The sequence below is a fragment of the Apiospora aurea genome (genome assembly GCF_038362705.1).
Source record: "Apiospora aurea strain CBS 24483 chromosome Unknown utg000009l_segment0_segment0, whole genome shotgun sequence".
Lineage (NCBI taxonomy): Eukaryota > Fungi > Ascomycota > Sordariomycetes > Amphisphaeriales > Apiosporaceae > Apiospora > Apiospora aurea.
Genome location: NW_027117396.1, coordinates 2,023,464 through 2,040,504, shown reverse-complemented (window position 1 = coordinate 2,040,504; position 17,041 = coordinate 2,023,464). Strand labels below are relative to the sequence as shown.

General features: G+C 57.5%; 5 protein-coding genes across 5 annotated transcripts; 2 read left to right on the top strand and 3 right to left on the bottom strand.

Moving 5' to 3' along the window:
* Window positions 1-1,301: 1,301 nt before the first annotated feature.
* PG986_013742 (uncharacterized protein) lies at window positions 1,302-3,239 on the bottom strand (the record flags this gene model as incomplete). The annotated part of the gene is made up of 1 exon (XM_066849964.1): window positions 1,302-3,239. The coding sequence occupies one exon, from the start codon at window positions 3,237-3,239 to the stop codon at window positions 1,302-1,304; it is 1,938 nt and encodes a 645-aa protein (XP_066694107.1).
* Window positions 3,240-5,992: 2,753 nt separating this feature from the next.
* On the bottom strand, window positions 5,993-7,758 carry PG986_013741 (uncharacterized protein; the record flags this gene model as incomplete). The annotated part of the gene is made up of 5 exons (XM_066849963.1): window positions 5,993-6,369; window positions 6,430-6,497; window positions 6,570-7,248; window positions 7,362-7,497; window positions 7,555-7,758. 5 exons carry the CDS (start codon window positions 7,756-7,758, stop codon window positions 5,993-5,995), a joined length of 1,464 nt encoding a protein of 487 aa, XP_066694106.1.
* Window positions 7,759-9,488: 1,730 nt separating this feature from the next.
* PG986_013740 (uncharacterized protein) lies at window positions 9,489-11,070 on the top strand (the record flags this gene model as incomplete). The annotated part of the gene is made up of 5 exons (XM_066849962.1): window positions 9,489-9,687; window positions 9,746-9,864; window positions 9,918-9,948; window positions 10,003-10,485; window positions 10,562-11,070. The coding sequence occupies 5 exons, from the start codon at window positions 9,489-9,491 to the stop codon at window positions 11,068-11,070; spliced, it is 1,341 nt and encodes a 446-aa protein (XP_066694105.1).
* Window positions 11,071-11,432: 362 nt separating this feature from the next.
* Window positions 11,433-12,522, top strand: PG986_013739 (Alpha/Beta hydrolase protein; the record flags this gene model as incomplete). Its single annotated transcript, XM_066849961.1, has 3 exons — window positions 11,433-11,553; window positions 11,637-11,941; window positions 12,049-12,522. 3 exons carry the CDS (start codon window positions 11,433-11,435, stop codon window positions 12,520-12,522), a joined length of 900 nt encoding a protein of 299 aa, XP_066694104.1.
* Window positions 12,523-14,406: 1,884 nt separating this feature from the next.
* PG986_013738 (amidoligase enzyme-domain-containing protein) lies at window positions 14,407-16,776 on the bottom strand (the record flags this gene model as incomplete). The annotated part of the gene is made up of 1 exon (XM_066849960.1): window positions 14,407-16,776. One exon carries the CDS (start codon window positions 16,774-16,776, stop codon window positions 14,407-14,409), a length of 2,370 nt encoding a protein of 789 aa, XP_066694103.1.
* Between the last annotated feature and the right edge of the window lie 265 nt (window positions 16,777-17,041).

Below are 17,041 nucleotides of genomic sequence, written 5' to 3'. Positions count from 1 at the left end.
CGGGGCCGACGTTTTGGTTTGACATACCTGCAGAATTGGTTGACCGGATCCAGTCCCGTTGCCGAAGTCAGTGGAACGCCAAGTGCCCAGACCGTCGACACTAGAGACAATATAGCCAGCTGCAACAATATCATGTTGTCTTTGCGCAGCTACCTGGCATCTCTGCGTATTGTTTCTTTCGTTCTCATTCTCTCCGAAAAGAAGGAAGTTGATGGGAAAGTGGGAGAAGTAGGTAAGCAGACAGAGAGTCACCCCACCCAAGGACAGCGTTGGTAAGACCCTTATACAGCGACAGCCTGTTTCCATGCATGTCCAAGTTGTGTAGGTGAAACCCCATGCAGAGGGCGACTGGGCTTCCAGAACCCCATTGTACCACATACCACTGTGAGGTTCTGCGTGTGTGTGTGTGTGTGACGCACCCAAATGCCGGTCTAGGGTACGGTTCACCCCATGCGCCAAGCTTCCGCTGAGCTGGAGGAGGGTGTCGGATACGAGGGGGAGAGACGGGACCGGGAAATCTGACAAAGACATTTCGGCCGTCGCGGCAGTGGCCTTCTCTGCTTCTGGGTGGAGTGAGTGCACTTGAGCGACTTCCCACCAGTCTACTGGCTGGTTTGCGAGAGTGAAAGGTCCCAAGTGACTGGCGGGATCTGCGTCCAACGTTGGATTTCGGATGGTAGTGAGTCAGCCGCCACATTGAGCTGACCGGTTTTCGTTGGCGATAAGTGTAAGTGGCTTCCGTTCGGTGGCACTGATTCTTGAGCTAGCTTGGCCACGGAACTCAATACCTACTGTAGGTATGCTCAGATGGTAGATACGTTACCATTGCATTGTCGGACGAATTCGTGATCGGATTGATGTGAGTGAAGGCGCGAGCTCCACGATGAAGTGTGGAAATGAAACATCCCCTCAATATCAGGTTCCCTATTAAGCGTCACACAGTCACTGACGGCAGGCGTGATACAGTGGTCTAGCGCTTACTTTTAGAAGCAAACCGCCTGGGGTAAAGCGCTAAGCAGGAAACAGTCGGGGCAGACACACTTGGAGGTGCTCTGAACACGATTTGGGGCTACTACAATTGGTTCAAAAGCAATTCAGATGCAACACGGAATTTAATGTGTACTTGTTTATTTTTAAGCAAATGCGCACCTTCGGGCTGCGCAGCAATCTATTGAATTGTTGTTGGGGTCTCCGTACAAGTAGAGAGCCCGATTTACTACACCCGGGTCTCACCATTGGGTCCTGTTCTTTTGTCGATCCCCCGAATCTGAGCGCCTCGCGGTGGCACCTTACGTGTGCACTTACGAGGACTTGGCAGCCTCGATGATGACATCGGCGGCCTTCTCGCTAGCCATGTAGATGGCCGCGACGATGTACATGCCCGGAATCTTGGGGAAGATGGACGCATCGACAACGCGCAGGCCCTCGACGCCACGGACCTGGAACTTGCCGTCGAGGACCGCCATGGCGTCGTCGTCGGCGCCGATGGGCGCGGTGCACGAGGCGTGGTGGCCCCAGTGCTCGTCGCGGGCGAACTGCTTGAGGTCCTCGTCGGACGTGACCTCGGGCGGGGGCCAGACGCGGTCGAAGGCGCCGTCGAGCGGGACCAGGCCCTCGAAGGCCTCGATGCCGTACTTCATGCCCTCGAGCACGGCCTGCAGGTCCTGCTCGCCGCCGACGCCTTCACCCAGGGAGTGGAAGGTGATCTGCGGCGTGTCGCGCGGGTTGGCCGAGGTGATGTTGACGGTGCCGGCGTTGTTGCGCGAGTGCGCCTTGAGGGTGAGCCAGGTCCAGATGCTCAGGTCCGAGGTGGCGTGGACAGAGTAGCCGGGGAAGTAGCCGTTGAAGAAGGCCGGGACGCCTCCCAAGAACAGGTCCTGGTCGCCGTTCTTGTCGGCCTGCGAGGAGTGGTGCAGGAAGCCGAAGGCGATGCCGTTGGTGGTGTAGCCGCCCTTGAGGGTGCCGCCGACCCCATGGGTCCACTGGTCGTAGCACGGGTCCGTACCGTTCAGGAACTTGCACTTCTCGAGTAGGGCGAAGGGGGTGGGCGCCTTGCCGACGACGCCGACCTCGTAGCGGTCCTGCATGTTGCCGCCGACGCCGGGCAGGTTCTTGACGACCTCGATGCCGTGGGTCTCGAGCTCCTCCTTGGGGCCGACACCGCTCAGCTTCAGGAGCTGGGGAGTGTTGAAGGCACCGGCAGAGACAATGACCTCGCGGCTGGCGTAGACAGAGCCGGGGATACCACCATCTTCGGTGCTGGCACGGGGGTCGGCGCGGTACAGGCTCTTACCGACGAGGTAGTCAACGCCGGTAGCCTTGGGCGTGGTGGCGCTGGTGTCGAACTTGACCTTGGTGACCAGGGTGTTGAGGGCGATGTCGAGCTTGTACTTCTTGGAGCCGTCGTCGTTGGTGGCGCGGGCGACCTCGAGCAGGAGCGTGCGGGGCGAGCTGCGGGAGTAGTTCTCGTCCATGGCCAGGGGGATCTGGTAGATCTGCTCGAGCGAGTCTCGGTCCTTGCCCGGGTTGTTAATGTCCAGAGCCAAGATCTCGAGGAGACCAGTGACCGTGTGGACGAGCTTGCCCAAGAGGCCCTTGCCCATGGCGGTAGCGGCAGCGACGACCAGGGACGCGACCTTCAGATCCTCGGCGATCAGGCCGACGGGCGTCAGGCGGGTCTGCAGCCAGCCGCCGAAGCCGTGGCCGGCAATGCTGTTGGGGAGGTAGTTGCAAGACTCCATCTTCTCGAAGTAGGCTTGCATCTTGTCGGCTTCCCAGGAATCATCGCCGGTGATTTCGGCAATGTGGTTCCAATCGTTCCTGGTCGGCTTGACGGTGACCAAGGCGTTGTGCTGGGAGCAGCCTCCCAGGGTACCGGCACGAGGGTACAAAACACCCTTTCTCACACTGCCCTCGGGAGGGTTGGTGCCGACGTAGTACTCGCCCTTGGGGGTGACGTAGGTCATCTTGGTATCACGGATGGCCTGGGTCTCGTTGGCGTAGTGGTTCACGAAGTAGTCCCAGCGACTGGGGTTGTACTCGCTGGCGTACGGGTGCAGGGCAGGCACCTGGAGCTGCCTATCAGTTCCGTGGTCCTCACCGGCATCGATCACAAGGACCGAGTGGCCGGCAAGAGCCAGGCGGGCGGCCAGAGGAGCACCACCAGGACCCGAGCCGACAACGACGTACTCGTACGTCGAGTTGGCCTGGGGGGCCAGCACTCGGGTAGTTGTCGCCATTGGGACCGTAGATGTCCTGCTCCGGGTGGATCGGGAAAGTCCAATCGTTGAATCTGCCCGGGTAGTGAGTCAGTATACGATCTCTTGGTAGGGCCGGATGGATAGCGGGAACTTACGCAGAGGCGGTTCCTGCCAGGAGGGCAGCGGACACGGCGGGCTTCATTATGAACTACGAATACAGATGTCGATTATGGGTGGGGATTAGAGGGGGAAAAAGAACGTGGGATGCGACGACGATGAGGTCGCTTTGGTCGAGCTGCGGTAAACGAGTGACAGACACGACGACGAGGCAGCGGGCAAAAACCAGACTGGAACCAAAAGGAGTGACGCAGCGATGAAGCTGGATGGTGGTGAGGTGGTAGAGAGCCGGATGTAACTCAGATCGAGATAGGGCGCCAAGTTGCTTAAGAACCCGTGGGATTGCTTCGGCAGGCCCAGAAAAAGGAGAACGGCTGACCCACGGGGCAAAGATCCCGAGGCTCAAGGAGGGAGCTTGCATTCCCGGCTGCGCGGGACACCGTATCATCAGATGGCGACCCCCTACCCTACCCTCTCTCCCTCAGAGCTGCACAGCCCAACTCCAGCGAGTAAAGGTGTGATGGACATGATGGCTTCCCGAACGAGTCAGCGTTGACCGATCATCACGCGCAGTTCATTTTCCAGAAGCTCCCAACCTTGTCCCGGCCATCGGGGACCAATAGGGCTATAGGCCGCCATCGCCCGTTTGAGCACCTGGTTGTCTGATACACTGCTGACGACCGTCGAGCTTGACTCTCTTTCACACTGGGTGCTGCCCGGGTGCAGGGATCGGGGTGTTGGGAACCATGTCTGTGTCCATCCTTCAATCTCGACAGGGGGGGTCCAGCAAACATCCACGGTGGGGAAATGCAACCCACCCCGAAAGTCAAAACTGCACAGACAATACGGCACAGCAGTTGATAATAGCGCAAATGGCTCGACGGAGCCTGGGAGTCGAACGGCTTAAGGGGCACAGCACGAGGCACAGCATCACAACAATGGTTCGGCAAAACGGCGCGTCGTCATGACCCAACAGTTTGGGCGTCCTCTTCCTCTCAACTTGCGAATTTGGGCGAGGTGGATCTGTGGTCCATCCAGTGCACAATATCGCAGGCAATTAAGCAACACAGCGCCAGGACGCCGGTTACGCGATGTTCATGCTGCGAGATCAGACCGTCTATAGCATCCATTGTGAATGCTGCCAGGCCGTTGCCAGCATGCAAGCAAGGGAGAGACGATCAGCAGATGATCTATGATCTATCGATTTGGCTCAGGGGAACGAACACACGGCCTCTGTCAAAGATGCATAATGTCACTTCGCTCTGCGTCTTTTGACGTCGCGTCCACGCATACGGGACGCCAAGTTCTCTTACACATGCACGTAGATGCCCTGGTCATCAAAGGCCGTACAACAACCTCCCCTCGATAAGGGGTCAATAGACTTTGCAACTGCCGTTCTTCTGCCACATCGAGCGCCGCAGAATGGGACTTATCACGATTTTTCTCGGCGCAGATCACACAAGCGGTCTGCTCGCACATGGATAAGAGTCCACTCCATGTGCGAGGGGGATAAGTAGCCCCTTGAGCGCCGAAAACACCTTTAAGAGTGGAGTACGCTTTTTTATCCAATGCATCTTGGTGAAGAGGAGTTGGAGTAGCTGGCACGTACCGCAAACTGTCTTATGCGCGCTCATACATCCAATTGGATACTATGGAATTTAACCCTACTTTTAAAGGTGTTTTCGGCGCTTAAGGGGATAAGTAGGTTAGGAGATTACCGCTCCGTCTCACGAGAAAATTGCCGTATAGAGACAGAGAGCATTCTGCCCTGCTAGGCTTGCTGGCTCCCCCTTCGCCCTCTGTGCCTTTGGGCGGGCATCTGGTGACCGGCGGCCAACCCCGATATCGTGGGCATCTCATATAGCGGTGGGGGCCAGAGTGGATTCTGTTGTGATTCTGTAAAAGAGGAGAACGAACGAATAACAAGAGGATGACTGCTTTGGAGAGAGGGGGGGTTCTCCCCTGCTCCCCTGTCTAATACTTTCCAGAAAGAGGGCGTGCCAGGTCCGGGCCCGTGCCGGCATTGGGTGAGAATGCAACAGTGACAAGTGAATATTTGAGGAGTGGAGAAAGTGATCGACAGCACAGAAACTGTTCATCCCAGCGCCATGGGTTGCATTGGGAGTGGAGGTCCCCTGTCGGACGTTGTGAAACTTGGCAGCTCCCCCGACGGCGACAGCGATACACCTGGTACAGATATTGAACGGCCGCACACAAAACCTCGCACAAGTACAGTTTGCGAGAAATATTTTTAGAAGCCAGGTCTAATTACCACGGGTGTGCTTTGGAGCCTCAAGAGGAGAGTTTGCGGGACATGAATGTGAAACGCCGGACGAGATAAGAGAGGCATTATAGCATAGATGCCAGTGGCGGGCTCTTGATATTGCAACAAAATAACCGGAAATCATGTTGGAGGTAGTAAACGAATGTTGGCTGTTACGCTCTATGGATATTGGATAGTAATACAAAAATAGCCCACCCAGGTGACTGGTAATGGTTATGAATGCCTCTATTTTAATACGTCGCTGCTGTGCCCTCTTGATATGCGGTGATAAATTACTCGCAATGAGAATGAGAATGATAATGATAATAATGATAGGTATCATTGAAGAAGTAGGTAGAAGACAATATCTGTCTAATCAAGGTTTTATCCCGTAATAAATACCCTTAGGGACTCAGTAGCCATCGCCGCGCTTCTGGGGGTGGTGGCAATGCGAGTCGAAGCTGTCGTTGTCGCTGACGGCGACGCCGACGGGCGTCTTGCTCTGCGAGTTCATTTCTACCAAGGGCACAAAGTCAGACTCGTCGCCGTGCCGGGGCACGCCCTGGGCCGACAGCTTCTCGCCGCCGCCGCCGCCAAACGTACCGCTGCGGGGAGCGTTCTTGCTCGAGCTGCCGGTGCTGTAGCCCGAGGCCTTGGAGGCGCCCTTGGTCGTGCCCAGCACCTTGGCGCCCATGGCGACGAAGAGGGCGCGCAGGGCGGGAAGGCAGGCGCACACGATGCCGACGTGCATCTCGATCGTGGACCAGTAGGCGGCCTCGTTGTAATCCCCTGCAAAGTCGGATGGGTCAGTAGATGAAGACTAGAAAGGGGTGAGAGTTAGAGGCTTACAGGTAATGTTCTGAGAGTTGGCAAACACAATCAATGATCGTAGTCTGATGGCACTGACAATCGTAACACTGAGAAGGGGGTGTTAGTTCATCTTCATCCATAACAAAAAAAAAAAAAAAGGGGGGAGGAAAAAGACTCACAAGATACCGAGACTGAACATAATCATAATCATAATCTTCTTCTTCAGGTTGGTCTGGAGCTGGTACAGCTGCTTGAGCGGCAGGACCAGGACGACCAGGTCGACCGCGATGTTCAAGATGGCCGACATCCAGCCCTGGAGATGGATGTCGTTGCACTTGCCCGGGTAGGTGCTGTCGATCTGCTTCCAGGAGTACTCGATGGGCTGGCACTGGAACATGGTGGCGAAGACGAACGCGATGCCGTAGGCGGAGCAGAGGCCGATGACGCCATACGTGATGCGGCGGAAGTTCTGGTCGGGGAAGACGCGCAAGATGAAGATGAGAATCGAAATCTTGTTGACGGCGAGGGCGGCAAAGTAGAAGATCTCGCCGAGGTAGTACAGGAGCAGCACATTCTCGATGTTCTTCATGGGCAGCGTCCACATGTCGCGGCCCAGGCCGTTGTTGGACAGCAGGACCGAGAAGACGGTCGGCGGCATCGAGAGGGCCAGCGCCATCAGGATGGTCCAGTCGTCCCAGCCGAGCTTGCGGCCGCCCGCGGGCAGGCCCGACATCATGCGCAGGACGACGATGACGACAGCGACGACGCCGCCGATGACGCCAATCAGCAGGGGCGTCAGGGTCTCGTCGCGCAGCGGCACGTTGGGCTGGCACATGGTCATGGACCCGTTCTTGGTCACTGCACATCATCAACCGCATGAATCAGCTGCACGGTTCTTTGCCTTTGCATGGCAGTAAGGGTGGAAACAAGGCACGATGGTGGAGAGGGAGCTGGAAACGGTTGGTACTTACTCAGGGCATCGTACTTCGTACATCCACCGAGGACGCACACTCCCAACTGCGCGTTGAACTGCTTGTTGGTGCATTGGCACTTCACATCTGTCATCTCGCAGGGTGAGCTGGGGAGAACTTGTGCGAGGCATTTTTGCTATTTGATGTGTTAGTAAAAAGGCACGCGAGATACTAGGAGGAGTATTTGACTAACAGCGCAAGGAGGAAACAACTGCAAGGCCTGTTTGATGGCTGCCGCCTTCGCCGCTGCCGCTGCCGCTGCCTCTGCAGACGGCGGCGTCGCCGACGGGTGGTTAGCCGCAGCAGAAGTCGTCGGGACGGCGTCAGATGCCGCCATGGCTTGGACACCGCCCGCCAGGAAGGCCGTGGCCGCCAGCGCAAAAGCCTTGAGTCTCATCTTGTTCCGGAGAATGCTGCTCTGGACGAGGGGCGGGTTCTAAGAAAGAATAGAAGGAGGTGAATAAAGAATGACTACACCGCAACCTGTTCAACCATTAAAAGGATTAACCAAGAACAAGAATCAGGACCTGAGTGAGTCCGTCAAGGGCGTGATGGGAACGAAAAGACGGCAAGCAGCTTAACGAAAGACTGGAAATCCGGGGATTTAAAAAGGAATGTGAACCGGCCGGTAGATCCAGGAGGTTCCTGGGCAATATCGACCTATATCGACTTGCATTCGGCCGAGAGGTTCAACGGCTCGGAGCCAGGGACTGACGATCATGGAACTCTCCGTTATACTGGGAGGGGGGAGGTGAGGAGACTGGAGGAGAAGGTTTGCTCGAACTTAGGTAAGGGTTGCTTGCATAATGTTGCTGATATGATAGTACGGAGTCTTCGTTCGGCTTCTGGTGGCGCCCTTCTGATTACTGGGAGAGCTGGCAGTTCCAACGCCAAATGAAGATCATGGCACGCTCTTGTCGAGGTACCGACGGTCGTACGACTTTGCCATGCCAGACTATGTATGGGTCCGAATGTAACGTCTCTGCCCTGTTGGTGCTCGCGGGGGTGTCGACTAGCGCAACCAGAAAACCGACGGGCGGTTGAACCACAGAATGGTCGATACCGGGGTTTCGTGGGTTTCACACGGCCGCCGGGCCAATTACGTATGTATTTACGAACACCACCTTGGGACCAGTCCCGGCTTCCCCCTCTCTGCCCTCTCCTTGTTTTCAGTGCCCAAGGGACCGGGTCACGGCATTAAGTCCGAAGGGGTCTCTTGCAAAACCAGAGATTGCCAAGTGGGCTCACCGACGCTCACCACGGTGAGGATCCCAACCGATACGATGCAATCGACGAGCCGCTGTAATTCTGATCTGCCGGCGGGGGATTGTGCAAAGCCGACGAGGGAAATAGATGTGTCCCCTGCCAGGTGAATGCAGAGAATACGGGTCGAACGAGTAATGGAAGCATTCGAAGCTCCTTCCACGAAAAAGGGGGGGCTGGGTAAGTCGTGAGAAGCTGCGGAGTTCCGTCATTCAACTCGGCTTGGGATTGTTTCGTTGCCAGGGCAGGGGTGGAATACTCGACAAGCCCATTTGACGGATATCCACTGCTACCCCCCGGGTCCAGTATAGTTGGGCCCACAGCCTGGAGCCGTTGGGCCTAGTCTTATCAAACGATCCTAGCCCGAGGCTAGTGACGAGATCTTGGCGGTGACGGGGAACAGGGTAATAACAGCAGGACTCGCAAGACAGGAGGGAAAACCCTGCCATATTCACACTGAGGGGCCTGGGTGACGATCTTGCCCGGATTCTTCGAGGCCTGCCCACTACCCATGCCACACCCATGCCAGGTACAATCTCATCCTGAAATAGGCTGGCCCGCCCCTTGGGGATCTTGGTCGCAACCCGCGGCGGAGCCGGGCAGCGAGCGTGGCAGCAAAGGGTGTCACTGTCACAGTGCCACTCATCAGTGTCACCGTTCCCATAGATCTTGGAGCATGGTAGCGACGTCCAATCCGGTCTGTCCAATTGTTCATCCCGTCCCATCCTGTCGTGATGTATCAGTAGATATCGTTGATTTACAACTTATCGCAGTTGAGATACCCTCAAAGCCGTTCATTACCTTCCAACCCACTGTCGCTCTTTTTCAATCGCGCCCCGTCGCGCACTTGCTTGCTTGCTCACGATGAAGCTCACGTTCTCTACCTGCGGCCTCGGCGCCGTGCTCTTCTCGTCCCTGGCGCACTCGTTCCCGACGGCCGAGAACTTTGCCAAACTGGCCGGTCGCGATGCCATCGCCCTCTCACCTGAGGAACTCCACAAGAGCCTCTTGCACTTGAAGGAGAAGCGCCTTCTGTTCGACCCTTTGACCGAACCCATCGATGGTTCGTGACTAGCCTACGGCCCTCATGAATAACCGGCCACTGCTGACATATTGTGCAGTTAGCGGCGAACATGCCTTCCAGCCGCCCAACTTCGAGAAGGGCGACCAGCGCGGACCCTGCCCTGGGCTGAATGCGATGGCCAACCACGGCTACCTCCCTCGTGACGGTATCGCCGGTGTAAGCCAGAGTCCTAGAACCTACCCTTCCAATTGGCTAATCCATGTGCGCAGTTCCTCGATGTTGTTGAAGCTGGCAACAAAGGTAATGCTGAATGAGCCATAGACACCCCGATGGCGTAAGCTAACGAACCGGCAGTCTTCGGTATGGGCATCGAGCTAATCACCGTCCTCTCCGTCATGGGCACCGTCGGCGTCGGCAACCCATTATCCCTGACGCCCGGCTTCTCGATCGGCGGCAAGAGCCGCAAGTCCTCCAACATCCTCGGCAACCTGCTGGGCCTGCTCGGCACGCCGCGCGGCCTGGAGGGGAGCCACAACTGGATCGAGGGCGACGCGTCGGGCACGCGCGACGACCTGTACGTGACGGGCGACGCCTCGACCATGAACATGACCCTCTTCCGCATGATGTACGACTCGGTCGAGGGCGGCGACGACGCCGTCATCACCCTCGATGACATCGCCCGGCGCGCCGCCGAGCGCTTCGACGAGGCCGTCGCCTTCAACCCCTACTTCTACTACGGGCCCTACACCGGCCTCGTCGCGCGCAACGCCGCCTATATCTTCTCCGGGCGCCTGCTCAGCAACCACTCCCACGAGAACCCCATCGGCGTTAAGCTCAGTAAGTTCCAAGCGCCCACACCTTGAAATGATCTGCCCCGCCAAAAGATAGCTACTGATTGCGATGGTCCGAATAGCCAAGAAGGTCATGCGCAGCTTCTACGGCGTGCACGAGGACGACAACGGCGAGCTCGTCTACAACAAGGGCTGGGAGCAGATCCCCGAGAACTGGTACCGCATCGCCGCTGACTACGGCCTCGTGCAGACGAACCTGGACCTGGTCGACTGGATCCTGCAGCACCCCGTCCTCGCCAGCGTCGGCGGCAACATGGGCCGGGTCAACAGCTTCGCGGGCGTCAATGTCGAGGACATCACGGGCGGCGTGCTCAACGCGACTTCCCTTCTGGAGGGCAACAACCTCGTCTGCTTCGTGCTGCAGGTCGTCAAGACCTTCGCGCCCAACTCGCTCTCCTCCCTCTTCAAGACGCTCGAGCTGCCCCTCAAGCTCGTCAACGACGCCGTCCTCAACCCGCTCCTCGACCTGTCCTGCCCCGAGTTCAAGGACCTCTCCATGGACGGCAAGGATTTCATGGCCGGCCTCATGGACAAGTACCCCGGCGCCGCCAAGAGTGGCTTCGCCTTCTAAGAGGGCGGCGGCGGCCTCTCTGGTCTGGGCCTATCTGGCTTCTTCTCACGCCACGTCGCTGTGCCGCTGGGGCTCAAGAAGATCTCAAGCAACCCTTACTTAATCAAACACGTAGCTTTTGGTAGCAATCGTAATCAACTTTATCTACTGCTAAAACTTCACCCGTTTCAGACCGAGTCATGATGCTTCTGGTCCGCTGTTGCCTACCAGCCCGCGCCACCGAAATGGATATATGTGGCTGTGCAACCGTGCGACACGATGGGACTACAAAAAGAGGCCACACCGACTCAATGAAGAGGCTCTTGCAACGTGACTTTGAATAGTGACCGCAACGGAAAGAAAGCATACCCGAAATTGCCAACATGAAGAACCCCTTTTGCCTGACCGCTGTCTACAAGACCATCGATGGCCGGGAGCTCGAAGCCGACATCCGCGTCCCGTACCCAAAGGAGGGGAAGCCCTTCGGTGTGAAATGTCCAGTCTGTGAGTCTTGATCAACCAGTCACCCGACCAACCGGGTCGCACTAATACCTGGTGCTAACACCAATCGGCGCCCTCCCAAAAAGTCATCGACATCCCCAGCGAAGCCGGCCTGGGCGTGTCGTACTCCATCATCAACAAGAAGCACAGCGAAGCCCTCGTCCACGAGCGGCGGTACGTCGTCGTGAGCCCTGAGTACAGAGCGCTGGACCCAGCAGCTGCCGGAAGCATCAAGGCGCCGATCCAGGACTGCCGCGACCTCCTGGCTTGGATCTACGACGGCGGCCTGCAGCGAGCCCTGGACGCGGAGCACCCGGGCAACTACCCGGCGGACTACGACCATGTGTACGCCTCGGGGATCTCCTACGGCGGGCTGCTAGCGTTGTCACTGGTGAGTTGTCTAATCCTGATGGCAATCCTCATATGGCGATGATATGGGAACGATCAGATCCAACATAATTAGGATAGGCTGGCTGACTCATGCATCTCGAATGTAAGGGATGGAACGTCCCCCGACCAGTCGCGGGAATTCTGGACGTCGCCGGCCCCTGCCACCTGAGCGACGATCAGTGGAAAGCGAGCCAGGAAGCAACGTCACGCCTCCCCTCGCAGCAGAAGCACACGGATCCGAACTTGCTGTGCCTGGACGCAGCCCCGGGCAGCTCAATCTTCGAGGCGGCCACGTTGCCCGCGAATGGTGATCATCTCAGCGACGTCGATCCTGCCTTGAATGTGCGTGGTTCATCTTCCTCATCTTTCCCACCCGTGTTCATCGTCCACGGCACGGGCGACGACATGGTCCCTATCGGGCTGAGCAGGCACCTGCTGGCGCAGCTCAGGGAGCAGGGCGTGCGCTGCGAGATGGCCGAGGTGGAGGGCGCGGGGCACCTCTTTGCGTCGGCGCTGCGGGACTCGCCCGAGGCGCTGGAGCAGGTCAGCAGAGGTGTGGACTTCTTGACTTCAACTGCATGAGTAGGGAGGCCTTGAATCCAATTGAGGCGAAAATTGTTGCCATGCTGTCGGCATCGATCCGGTTTGGACGCTGCTCTGCCTGGTGCCCTGTTGGTAGAAGTGGGTAGGAATCTTTTCAGGGTGTAATTAGAAGGATGCGGCAGTACCAGGTAGTAGGTGAACACAAAAAAAAAAAGCCAATCCCATTCGGGATCATGGCGACCGGCAAACCGGGCTAGCAAGCGACAGCCGGGAACCAGCGTACAGGGACAATTTGCGGCAGGTACTTACTGTTCAGCGGGCCAATTTTCGCATGAAGTTCGTCCCCTTACTTCCCGTCGGTAGTTTCTGGCAGTTTGGCTGGGTCGTCGTGAACCAGTTCCAGTTCCTGTCAACCTTTGTCTTTGTCCCACTTTCGATTTCCGACAGCCGACAGTGTGGCTCTTGTCTGGTGCAAGCCGCCACTCTTTTGTGGACAAAAAAAGAAAAAGTAAATCACGATAAGGCCTCGGGAGGCTAGCATGTATGATTGCATTGCGTGCTTTACATAAGGCTCTCACTGGCTCCATAGGATGTGTCGCGCGTGCATGCAAGTGACTCTTGCTGAAATGAATGGTGGGCTCGTCACGGCAGTTGTCGGCCCATTACCGAATTGCGGCGCGCTGCAAAGGGTTGGGAAAACAGGACGAAACGCGTTCAAGTGTCAAGGAACCCCCAGAAAAGCGCCCTGCACTGTACGCTAAAGTAGCCCAAAAACGCCGTTGGGACTATGGCTACAGGGGCCTTCCTCGAAGGATCCCCAATTCGGCAATGAGCGCCGCTGTCAAAAACGCCAAAGTTGATGGCGGCGTCGACCAAATTCCGCACAATTCTGGTCGACGCTTGAGTTGCAACTATTCCTACTCCGTATTGTCGTATGTTATAAAGTTTAACGCGGAGGGCTAGGCCCAAAATCAAGGTACCCGTTTTCCCTCCTCCCTTCGAGCCGTCCGGGATCTCCCTGGCCGGCAGCCGGATGGAGGTTTCGGGCCAAAATTAGAGGATCACGCCCGTTCACAGGGAACTGTATAATTGAACTATCATTGGTACTTGCTGGCTGTTGCCGATATGCAGTAAAAGGTGCGTGTCTGACGTCAGTCAGGGAAACAGGATATGACTTCACACACCCACATAATCGAAACAAATCCGATAAATCCTCGCGAAATCAACATATGGTGAGCATCTACTTACTCATCGAGAATAGGCGGCGGATGAAGTTGTCACACTCATATGAAGTTGAGACGAAATAATGTAAGATTATCGATAATGGTTTGTTGTTTTATCCCGGCAAATAGGAGGTCAGTTTAGCAGAGATGTATGTGTGCTGTATTAATATATACACGGAGACGAGACACTACACTCCAAAGAGGGGCCTCCAAGAGGCGTACGTGAAGAGGGATCCCACAGCAGCTTCGTAGAGATGGAAAACTTACAAGCCGCAGGTAAAATATACTCAGTCGTTGCTTTACCACAACCATCTCAGTGAGCCGACGATTAACTACCACGATGTGCTGGTTCCCATGCCTCGTCGAGCTTCGGTAACATGTAGTACTAGGCTGTAAGCACTGAGGACTACTTGACTTTTTTTGTTTCATTCTTTTGCTTTTCGACTCATACCAATGCAGGCCAGCAGAAGCAAGTGATTCAAAACCGAGCAAACCCAACACATATTGACTCACGAGAATTTGAACTGAACGGGCGTAGCAAAAGACGTATAAAGCACTGATGTGGAAACCAAGAGACAAGTGTAACCCTATGAAATGTGTTTGGCCTGTTCAATAAACTCCAAGGATAATTACCGCCGTGATACTAGGGGACACTCGCCCCCCTCGTGATGTACTTTCACTTACCTTCACTTACCTTACCTTAGCTAATAACACACCCCGGCTTCTTCAACTTCTGCCTGAATCCCTCCCCCTCAACCGCCGGAGCCTGCTCCGCTCCGCCCCCGGATCCTGCTGTTGCTGTTGCTGTTGCTGTTGCTGGACCGGCCCCTCGCGGGCCACGGGGTTCTGCGGCAGCTGGAACCGGTTGTGCGGGTACCGGCTCGGCCCCGGCGCGCCCCCCCTCGTCCCGCTGCGAGAGTACGGCGGGCGCCCCCGTGGGGTCCAGCCCGGAGTGCATGGGCGGCGCCTGCATCTGCTCGACGAGCCGCGTCTGCAGCTCCTGGTTGGCCCCCGCGGCGGACGGGTGGAGCAGGAGGAAGGGCGCGTTGCGCGGGCGGTCCGCGACGAAGAAGGAGTTGTTGTTGTTGTAGTTGGTGCCGACGCCTTGGTTGCCCTGGCCGTTGCCGTTGCCGTTGTTGGCGTTGTTGTTGTTGTTCTGGTCGGCCTGCTGGATCGCGCGGGCGTTGGGGTGCACCCACCACACGACGCCGTTCGGCTGCTGCTCGGTCTGGAGGAAGCGCTCCGGCGCGAAGGAGGATACGGTGTTGGGGTTATGGGGCGGTACTGGCGGCGGCGGCGGCGGCGGCGGCTGCTGCTGGTTGTTGTTGTTGAAACCGCCGCTGCCGCTGCCGCTGCCGCTGCCGTTCCCAATGCCGAGGATCCGCTTCAGTTCGTCCATGCTGCGGCCGCCCACGTCGCGCGTACTCCGGGGCGATAGCCGCGCGTTCTGCATTTCCATGGTCCGCTGATAGTCGGCCAGGAAACCCTGCCGCTGCGGCTCGTACGATTGGAGTATGCTCTCCACCGGCCGCTGCGGCGTGAACGATTCGAGCAGGGCCCCGTGCATCTTGTAGAGAGACTCGGGCGTGGGCGCTCTACCTAGGTCCGTCGGCTGGACGGGGTCGAAGCCCGGGGTCGGGGGCACCTCGATCTGGGGCGGCGGCGTCTCGGAGGCCGCCGCCGTCGGGCCGTTCCAGATGGCGGTAATGGCGGTCGAGGGCCGCTCGGGGCGCTTGCCGTTGCGGATGGCCAGGCGCCGCTCCGGCGTGTCGGGCGGCGCCGGGCGGAACAGGGGCACGTTGTTCTCGTAGTAGTCGAGCACGTCGTCGAGCCCGCCGTAGCCGCGGAAGAGGTCGCGCCAGTTGGTCTGGGGCGCGCCCCCGTCCTGCGGGAACTCGTAGTCGTGGCCCCAGGCGACCAGGTTGTTGAGGGAGGCCTGGTTGGCGTCGGCCGCGAAGCTGCAGACGCGCAGGCACACCTTGATCCACGCGATCACGTCGTCCGTGTGCTGCAGGTTGGCCGAGTACTGGCGGAACTCGACGGTCGTCGCGAAGCGGGGGCCGTTCCGGACGGGCACGCCCTCGTACGTCGGGAACTGGTAGTTGGCCGGCAGCACGCCGCGGTCGATGCTCATGAGCCTGTTCACGGCGCCGTACGAGTCAGCGTTCAGGATCTGCTTCACGCACTGCTCGATGGTGGTGGGCGGCGGCCTCCGGTTGTCGAAGTTGACCGTCCCGTCCAGCTGCGCCGGGTCGCGCACCAGCGACGCCTGCAGGGCCGAGAGGCCGTGGGCGACGTTGGAGGTGTTGCGGACCATCATGCTGTGCTGGTTGTCTTGCATGTGATCGTAGTGGTACTGGGCCATGGCCGCGTCCGAGGCGAGGCAGACGGCCGCGATGCGCTTGACGACGGGGAGGGGAATCATGTACCGGTCCAGGCCAACATGCACGTCAATACCGCCCGTGTTATTGAAGAGCAGATTGGACGAGTAAAGGAGGTTCATTACCTTGGTCAGCTCGCGGAAGCCCTGGTCGGTGTTTCCGAGGATCGGCGAGGTCAGCTCGAAGCTGAAAGCATGGTAGCCGGCGATCCAGGGAAAGTCGTTGATGTCGTCGGGGGTGATGCCGACGCCCGCGTTGTCCTTCATGGTCCAGCACCGGTACTCGGGATGCGGTATCCCCTTGTTCCTCGCTTCGGACAACCGGATCATGTCGTCAACCACATTGGCGTCCTTGGTCGGGTCCGGCACCGCAAGCTCGCCGGTACCGTCTGCAGCGTCGATGTGTCTGTTCAAGCGGATGCCGGCACGCAACAACTGCTTCCCGAGCTCCTCACGCCCCATCTGCCCGAAGTCCGCATTGCTGTACTGGTTAGGCAGGATGAACACGCCTGGGTGTTCTTCGCGTAGCATTTGCAACTCCTCATCCGGCTTTTGAAGATACATGAACATAATCCCTTTTATCTCGACCCCAAACCTCCAGGCGATCGGATGCCGTAGGAATTCCACGTTTGCTAGGTACGGCAACCCCCGTTGCGCCTGTGAAGTCATGATAAACTTCTCAAAGTCCATCTTGGCGACAAGGATAGAAGATAGGTAAAATGGGCCAGCCAGTTGTGTGTTGCAATAGGACTAGTGAATCTCCAGAGTCACTAGGTGTAATATGCCTGGGATTTGTAGATTTGCTCAAGATCCTCCAGAGCCTATCCGGGAGGTACTTTATATATCTCTAGTCACAGACACAGTTCATCACTTGGAATCTTTCATACTAGCGGTAATGTTTGCTTATGTTCAACAAAGCATTGCTTTGATTCATTTAATCGTCACAATCCAATTG